The 9,481-nt window shown below is 38.8% G+C and overlaps 1 protein-coding gene across 1 annotated transcript in view; it reads left to right on the top strand.

Annotated features, from left to right (window-relative positions):
• Nucleotides 1-5,813: 5,813 nt before the first annotated feature.
• Nucleotides 5,814-9,481, top strand: part of setd7 (SET domain containing 7, histone lysine methyltransferase) — a gene marked incomplete at its 5' end in the record, with an annotated part of 15,037 nt that continues 11,369 nt past the window's right edge. The window contains 2 exon segments of the mRNA XM_037675125.1: nucleotides 5,814-5,895; nucleotides 5,970-6,087. Of these exon segments, the coding sequence (XP_037531053.1) occupies nucleotides 5,814-5,895; nucleotides 5,970-6,087 (200 nt within the window).

The following is a 9,481-nucleotide window of genomic DNA, read 5'->3' as shown; positions in this document are numbered from 1 at the left end:
ACTTTACAGCATCGGGACGAATGCGTCCCTACGAAGACAGAAGGGAAGGAAAAGGAACAGAAACACATTCAAGAAGCTCTCCAAACATGTGGATCTCCTAACAGGGCTGTTGTCAAGTCAGCTATGAAATCTACAAAACACCCTAATAAACAGAAAAAGGAGAACAACAGACGGAAAAACATTGTCATCCCTTATGTTGCTGGAGTATCAAAGAAATTCAGAAGGATTTTCAACAAACACAACATCCCAGTACATTTCAAACCCAGCAGGACTCTCAGACAGAGGCTGGACCACCCTAAGGACAAAACACCCATACACAAACAGAGTGGTGTAGTGTATGTGGTCCAATTCAGCGAGGACTGTCCAGACCTCTACATTGGGGAAACTATAGCCCCTTATCCACGGGTCTTTTTGGTACTCCTATGTAACTAGTTGTGGCCGATTGCAGGTTTTATCAACAATGCCTCTAGTGGTGGAACCCACCCCATTTTTGGGACCTAAATCACTGAGGTCCCAGGTCTGGTTCTTTTAGGGTCTAGTTGTGACATCAGCGCACTGTAGGTCACTGATTGGTCAGGGGGCGTATTCATTGGTGGAGGGTGGAGATTCAGTCTTCCACCAGAAATCATAATCCACCATTTTCTTTTTCACCCGCATAACAGACAACAAGAAATCGGAGGAGCTTATTTTGGAATATTTTATAAGGTAAAACAAATAATCATGGCACAACCGTGGTCGAATGCTGAAGTTCAGGCATTTCTCTGTTTGCTGGCCGATGAACAAGTGCAGCGCGAGCTAGATGGAACCAAACGAAATGAAAAGATTTTTCAAGAGGTGTCTGTGCAGATGGCGGTGCAGGGCTTCCATCGCACACCAAAACAAAGAGGAAAGCTTAAAAAACTAATAGTTGATGGTGAGTGTATTTTATTTACTTTAAGCATATTTCCTTTTCCTCATGCAACCGTTTCTTTGCGTTTTCTGAAAGTACTCTGAACGAACGAGGCTGACGCGGTTACGTCGTCATTAGTTAGCATCATTGCTAACTGTACTCTGTTGCTGTTTTTCCACTCTTATTTTGATGCAGAAAGTCCCACTGAACATGAAGGTTCGCCAGATTCTGCTTTTGACTGTCCAATCCTCCCCGCTTCTGACCCTTCCCGACCACACCAGCTCCGAGTACATCTACACCACCGAGTACATCTACACCACCGGGTACATGCACGCCACCGGGCAACACGCAGCAGAGCGGCACCAAACAGCACCCGTTACTAGGTAAGAAGCAACAATCGTGTTTAACATCACATTGATCATGTTGATATGAATGTTGTTTTGTTTTTGTTGTAAAACACCTTGCATGTATTCAAACTACTTGTTTATTCAGTTGTAATGTATAAATGTTAAATTTAATTATTCATTTATTACTTAAACTTTCATTTCTGAAGTTTATTATTGAAATTATACAGGGTGTAGTGATTTTTGTTCAGATTAACGATGCTCTGTTCTTTTTCTAAATTAGCACAAACCGTTGTAAATGACTACATGTAGTTTATTTATGCCCACCTGCTTACTATCATTAAAGTACTAGACTGCTTTATGAACAGAATCATTTCTGATCTTGTGAACAAACACCTTTTGAAATTAGCAGGAACTTTAATGTAAATAATTTATATAAAAACTCTACCTGTACTTCATCATCTAACAGCCATTTTCTTGTGTGTTATTCCTAGGCAATAGAAAGCGCAGATCGACAAGTGCAGCAGAGAGCTTTGTTTCTGCACATACAGAACAAGAGGAGATGAACCGGAAGCAGAGAGAGGAACACTTCCATTTTATTTGTGAGGATGCCAAAAAAGCAAGGCAAGAAGAAGCTGCAGCAGCGAGGAAGCAGGAGAAAGCAATTAGGAGGGAGGCGATGGCCTTGAGGAGAGAGGAAGCAGATGTTCGCAGAGAGGAAGCAGCACAGCGAAGGCAGGAGGCTGAACAGAGTGCTGCTTTCAGTCAGGCACTCCTTGGGGTGCTGGAATCCATTGCCCGTTCCATGGCAAACAGACATGTTTAAAAATATTTAGAGTAGATCATAGTTGATCTATAGAAATGTAGATCCTGCAAGGTAAGCCCACAAATAGCCAAACGTAGCTTGTTAAGGTTGCATATATAATTAGTGTATAATTGTTTTTTTTTTGTACAGGTCTTTATTTCTAATAAAAGAAACATTTTCAAGTCTTGAGCTTCCATCTGATCATCAAAAGTGAAGTGCTTACAGTGTTTTTTTACGTCAATAGTGTAGATAAGTGAAGTAATTGTTTTTTACCTGTAACAATGCTGGTGAAGATTCTCAGTTATCCTTGACACGGCAAATCCCCCCCAAAAAATATAAAAACAAAACCACAGGACTTTTTTTAAAACTCCAAAAAGTCCAGTATTTTTATTTATGTATTTTTTTTGGTTTTATCTGTAATGAGTACTGAAAAACATAACCATAATACAGAATGTCCATGTGTTGTAAATGAACATTGCAGTGGAGTTAAAAAGGTGTAGGACTTGTGTAATCTACGTTTACAATCATCCTCATTCAGGAGGTTTTCAGTCATTGCATGTCAAACACCTCGGCCATGATGTCCATCCTGTGGATCCAGCAACTTCTGCATCTTTTTCTCCCAAGGTCAAAAATTCTCTCCACGACTTTCACTGTGGTACAAAGGAGCACTAACTTAATATTACTTAACAGCACTTCAATCATGAAGATAATTTGCGACAGCTTAATTTAAAGAGCTGCGTGGTAAGCATAAGCTCTGAAAGAGTTGTTAAATATCAAATCAAATGTAGGTTATTATGTAATGTACGTAATGTATATATATATATATATATATATATATATATATATATATATATATATACACATACATACATACATATATACAAATCAAATTACAAAAAGACTATTGATCCCAGAGGGAAATTAAATGTAACTCATCATCCTGGTTTCATTAAAGAGTTGTTCTAGATGCTGATGCTGTGGGCAGGAAGGATCTCTTGTAGCATCTGTCTTACAAGGGATCTGAAGAAGTCTCTGGCTGAAGACATATATATATATATAAATATTAAAATAGATTAATGTATATATGCATAAACAAATATAAAGTTCTTGTTGTAGGTTTTGGTTCTTTGTTAAAAACAAAAATTAAGGAGTATACAGTTTTTCTAAAACTACAGCCAGTAAAAAACGCAGCATATGTGATAGAAGCACAGCAGCAGTGTTTGTTTTGCCATTTTTACACGAACCTGGTAATAAGGCATGTCTGTACATTAAACAAACAAGAATAATTATTAATCCATGTTTATTTTCAAATCAACACTTTAACGTTCACTTGTATCTAAGGAAGGCTGGGGAGGTAAAAAAAGATTAAGGGGTGGAATTAGGATAAGTTACAGCTCATGAGGGACTCCATCAGAGCATCTCTGACACCTCGGCCCTGCTCTCCATCTTGTGGGACAGCGACCAGGACGGGCTGTGCGGCTGGTTCTGCTTCAAGTTCACGGAGGTCATCCATTTTGGTTGTGTGTTGTTTTCCAGCTCTTCTTCTAATACATGTTAGTGGTGCTTAGAAAAGAGCTTAATGTAGCACTACTGCCACCAGCTGGTAAGGTGCGTTGATATTAATAATCCGCCCACTAGAGGTGAACAATCCGCCCACTAAACGGGAACTATAGGCAAAGTGGAGACACAAAAATAGAGGTCCCACTAGAACCGGACACAACAGGCTACAACAAGAACCAGACCTGTGGATACCAGGCTTAAACAGCCTCTTCACAGACGCATGGCTCAACACAGGAGAGCCAGCTCCACAGGACAAGATTTAGCTGTTCACCTCCACCTCACAGATAAGGGACACTCTTTTGAGGACCAAAATGTACACATTTTGGACCGAGAACACAGATGGTTTGAGAGGGGGGTGAAGGAAGCAATTTATGTAAAAAGGGAAAAGCCATCTCTTAACAGAGGAGGAGGCCTCAGATTTCAACTTTCAAAAACCTATAATGCAACTTTAAGACAGATTCCCAGCCGGTTTTCACACCTGATGGGAACAGAGGGGCCTCATCTGTGAATTAGAGTAACAAAGACCTTAAGAAACCCTTACTGTTAAGGTGTTGAGGTGTGACTTGTCAAATCTACATATGTGTGTGTGTCTTATCTCACTCAGCCTTATAATCTGAATCTCTCACTTACTGCTCATTGAATTGAGAAAGCTCCTCAGATGAGGAGCGAAACGTCTTCTGTTACAAATAAAGTCCAGTTGTTTTTGTATTGAACGTTTTTTGAATTTATCATGTCCTGGATGACTGAGAATCTTCACCAGCATATGTTTAATAGTGAAAGTAAGAGCATTTCCACATGCACAATGCGAAGGGAACTCAAGGGATTGGGACTCAACAGCTGTGTAGCCTTAAGAAAACTACTAATCATTGAGGCTAACTGGAAAAAAAGGCTTCAATTTGCTAGGGAGCATAAAGAATGGACTCTTGAGCAATGGAAGAAGGTCATGTGGTCTGATGAGTCCATATTTACCCTGTACCAGAGTGATGGGCGCATCATGGTAAGAAGAGAGCCAGGAGAAGTGATGCACCCATCATAGTTAGTGCATAGTCATCAATGCAAGATCTTTGTGAAAAATTAATGCAACACTGGATGGAAATAGATCTTGTGACATTGCAGAAACTTACCGAAACAATGCCACAGCAAATGCATGCTGTAATCAAAACTAAAGGTGGTCCATTGAAATATTAGTGTGTGACCTTTTTTTTTTTTGGTGGTGACTATTTTTTTGGCCAGGCAGTGTATCACCGTTTACAGCTGTGAAGTCCACCGAGAAGGGTATGATTCCTCCTCCTTGACCGAACCACATCATTTGAGGTTTTTATGGCATTTAAAGACAAATTTGTCAGAAAAGGCCTGCTTGATTTCAAGAAAACCACATGCATGGGACTTCACAACCTCATCCAGAGTAGAACCAAAAGCATATAAAATAGTATCATCAGCATATAAATGAATGGAGGCCTCACTAACGGATTGCAATATATCTTTTATAAATATGGAGAAAAGAGTTGGACCAAGAATGGAGCCTTGGGATACACCTGACATAACCGGAAGAAACTGTGAAGTATGAGAGTCGACCTTCACTTGCTGTGAAGGTTGACTTCCCTTGACTGTCCCTTTTAGGCACAATACCTGTTTCCCAGCAACATGGGCTTTTAGAAAGAAAATGAGCACAGAGGGGAACTCCCCTCAGCTGGGTTTACATGGTGCATAACTCATTAAATATGTGATGGATGTCTCCTTTGTAGCTTTTTAAAACATTTTATCTCAGCACACCAATCATGGTTTAAAATCCTTGGTTATTGCAAAACATACCAATATATTTTCCTAACAAGCAATCCGTAATAAATCATGTTTTTTTTTCTTTGTGTGTCCCTAAAATAGGTTTATTCTCCAACAAGGCATTGCAACATTAGTCTTGCCTGCTACATGTTCCAGTCTGTAAAAATAAAAACATTGAGTGATGTTAATTGGGAAACTGGTAACTCAAAAATTTTCACTATGAGTGAATGGTTGACTCGTTTGTCTTTGTAAGTCCCAGTGATGGTATTTAGACCTGTGCAGGGGTACCCTGCCTCTCTGCTAGAGATAAACATCAGCTGGCATGTGACCCAGAAAGGAAATGGGGTTAAAAGAAAATGGGTTGATTGACTTTGTAATTTTATGCAGTTGTCCTAGAAATTAGTTTTTACTAAGTGAACTTGTTTTTGTTTTGAAGGTCCTGTGTATTCGTATGACAAGTCCACATCTACCTGTATCACCACTCACGTTCTGCTGTCTGACCCATATGAGAGCAAGAGGTAGGTTAGTTTTCTGTGATGCCCCACACTGACAGGTGACAGGTGCTGAACTTCATTTTTGCTGTTTGAATCAGGGTGTTTGTGGCTGAATCTTTGATCAGAGGAGCTGGACAGGGATTGTTCGCCAAGACAGACGCAGAGCCTGAAACTGTGATGGCTTTTTACAATGGAATCCGCATCACACACTCTGAGGTACACGGATTTTATGTAAAACAATTGTTTCTTTAAAACACGTGAATAGTTATTTCTTTTTAGAAACTGTTGTCTTTTTAATTGTAAAAGGAAACTAGGTTTACAAAGTAGACATCTGAAAAGCTCTACTAAAAGGTTTAAAGATGTTTCTTTGTCAGAGGGGATACATAGTCCCTCTAGAGAGATTCAGGTCTAAGGATTGGGCTCCTTCCACTGGGACATGCACAGAAAACATTTATAGGAATGTGTCTTAATTATACACACAAATCGCCTTGGCTGGCTCCTTTTTAATATGTAAAAGCAGCATATCTATTTCAAACTCTGCTCCCTCCTGATGATGGAACTCCTCACTTTTTTTCTAAGGCTGAACCTGGCCGCCCTGTGGAGGAAGATCATTTCAGCTGCTTGGAGCAAGGAACATTTTGTTTTGGTCCTGATCAATACGTCATGACCATAGGCTATAGCTAGCATGTAGATGGACCAGTAAATTGAGAGTTTTCCATAAAGCTCAGCTTCATTCCAACAGATCGGAGCAATGCCCTCCTTACTGCTAAGAAGGCCCCAATCCCTTATCAATTCTCACTCCATTCCAGTGGGATGTAAAAATGTGTATGGTACACATGTGCAACGTGGACTGAGAGACCCTTCTTTGTAAATCCAACCATACTTTGTCACTGCAGCCCTGTTTTGTCACACAGGAGTACCCTTCTTTGTAGCATAGGGATTTTTTGGTGACCCAACCTTTTTTTCATGACCAGCAATCGTCATCCTTGTCATACCATTTTTATGTATTGAACAGATTGTTGAAAGCGACTACAACTTTATTGTTGAATCATGTCTTATTATTTTGAGCATTTTCACAAAACATCTGCTAAAAGAATCCTGTTTTTAAGCTGCCCCTGACCATTAATAAGTCACTGATCAAGTGAGCCATGTCTCCCATAGAAGGAAAAAAGAAAGTTTCACAGAACCATATAGACAGTGAGCAGAGTTAATGTGTTCACAAGAGACATTTCACAATAATTGTCATTTTCCTCAAACTGTTGCTAAACATGATAAATTAGCTTGGTTAATGATCCTTTAACCAAAATTTTTACTAAAATGTAAAGTTGCTGCGGCTTCATCAATGATCTCTGTAATAAATCTGTTTATTGTTCCTTAGACTTTTAAATTTGCAGCAGGTTTTGCACAGACTGTGTTGTTACTAAGTCACAAAGTTGCTAACCTTTTTCACATGTTGTAAGATGTTAAGTGATAGAACTTTATTGATCCCGCAGGAAATTATTGAAAGGAGCCAGTTACGCCGCTGTTACTACCTCGCTTTGTGGATTGGCTTCAGACAGACAGAAAGAATCTCAGTCCTAGCTTGAAATGTTTAGTGAAAATTAGGCCTGTCACATAACAAATTTTGCTGGGCGATTATTTTTCTCAGAAATTATTGCGATAAATGATACATTTTTTTAAATTTGACAGTAATTAATAAGTATTGTAAAATTAAGAAGAAGTGTTGGTTAATTTGTTTTGAGTGTAGTACCTTTTTTGACCACTGGATGGCAGTATGACTGCTTGAACCGAAGGATGGTTAGTGAGGGAGCGAGCAGCGTGTCTCTTTAAGAAAAATGGGAGGGAGGCCCCTTGACGTCACATGGGCTGTCTCCTTCCTTTTTTTGGTTCTCAAAATGGTGGTTTGAGTTCTTTAGCATAGCATTTTTCACACAAAGCTTTTAATAAAAATCGGTAAACAAGTTCTCAGCTTCTTTTTGCAGAGAAAAACAACTTTTTACACAAAGGCACGAGTTTCAACTTTGAATTTTGGAGCTTCGACAAGACAGGTTTTTTCAAGAGGTCGGCCTGTTAGCTTAGCTCGTAGCTTAGCTTCTCAGCTTAGCTGCTGTTAACAATCCACAAACATGATTTTGGACGGTTAAAATGGATTTTAAAGAGAAAGGGAGGGGTCAGTGAAGAGCACCGGAGTCGAGTCTTTTGTCATCCAGTGTCTTCAGTAGAAAGAGACATGAAGAAACGATAAAGCCAATAAATGAAAATGAGGCTGATAATAATAATGATAATAATACATAGTTCCCACACATGTGACCGGTATTGCGCAATACTAGGTTTTCTGCCATTTGTTGAGACGCATGTGAAGAAGATGGATTACAGACAGACCAGAGCTCAGTATATTGATACTCTTGACCAAGAGCAAGATATAGGCATAAAATAGCTGCGATCCCTATGAGGTGGAGAAAGAAATTATGTCAGACAAAACAGACAAGTTGTCACCGAGAAGTTACTTTGATATTGTTAATTATTTAGTGAACACGAGGAGTGCCTACAACGGAGGAGCTTCGCAGCTTTAAATCCACGGATGCTTATAATCAATGACAGATTTATGAAGGACATCTGATCTCTTCATGTTAATAAAGTTCTGGTGACTGGCAGAGTAAGTAGTTACAATAATATACACGTAGATGTCCCTTATAGCTTGCTACATGCTACATCAGCTAAGCTAATCTTTGCTACATTAAAGTTCGCTGATCTTTAATGTAGCAAAGATTAGCTTAGCTGATGTAGCTTGTGCTACAGTAAATATCTACTTGATGTAGTTTGTGCTACAGTAAATATCTACTTGATGTAGTTTGTGCTACAGTAAAGATCACTGATTATTTCTCACATTACTATATTATTTATTTTGCCTATGACTGCCTTTCATACTTAAATTAGTGGTAACAAAATAAATTATTTGTCATTATTGCTCAGTCATAGTATTTAACGTGCTACAGTAAATGTCACTGGTATTATTTATTTTCCACTGTGACGGAAAAATTACAATTTGGTAACTCCTTTTAATCCATTGGTTAAATGTTGTTTTAAAACCCTGAAACAAGAACAGCATTTTAATTGTTTTCCTCCTTTGTGTTGTATTTCTGTGTAAGGTACTCCCAGAAGATGGATGGAACTCCCGTCCAGAAGTTGTGTGCAGTCGTGCACCACAGCAACAAATGAGTGAAAATATAATTTCTATAAACGACTCTGCTTTTCAAGTACATTTAGTGTGGTTGTGAAACATGCATGTGCGTGTGCTTACCTTTAGGTTGAATAAAACAGTTACACCAAGTTTCACCTTCTTTATTTTAATAATTAATAAGATACTCTTTTTAATCTCCAATACTGAGAAATAGTTTCATTGTAAGGTCACCTCTACTAGACATTATTCTACTGCACATAAAAAAAAAACCTAGGTGTAGTGATTGTTCTTTGGCAACTTACCAGTTTAGTATCCTGATGCATGCTCAATAATCCAGGTAGAAAAATGCAAAAATGTTCAATCTGGTCCTCTGGACATTCAAAAAAAACAAAACAAAGCAAAAAAATATAGAAACGTTTCGTCTCTCAT

The sequence above is a fragment of the Nematolebias whitei genome, chromosome 4 (assembly GCF_014905685.2).
Source record: "Nematolebias whitei isolate Nwh7 chromosome 4, NemWhi1, whole genome shotgun sequence".
NCBI classification, from domain to species: Eukaryota; Metazoa; Chordata; class Actinopteri; order Cyprinodontiformes; family Rivulidae; genus Nematolebias; species Nematolebias whitei.
This window is presented reverse-complemented; position numbering and strand designations above follow the sequence as displayed.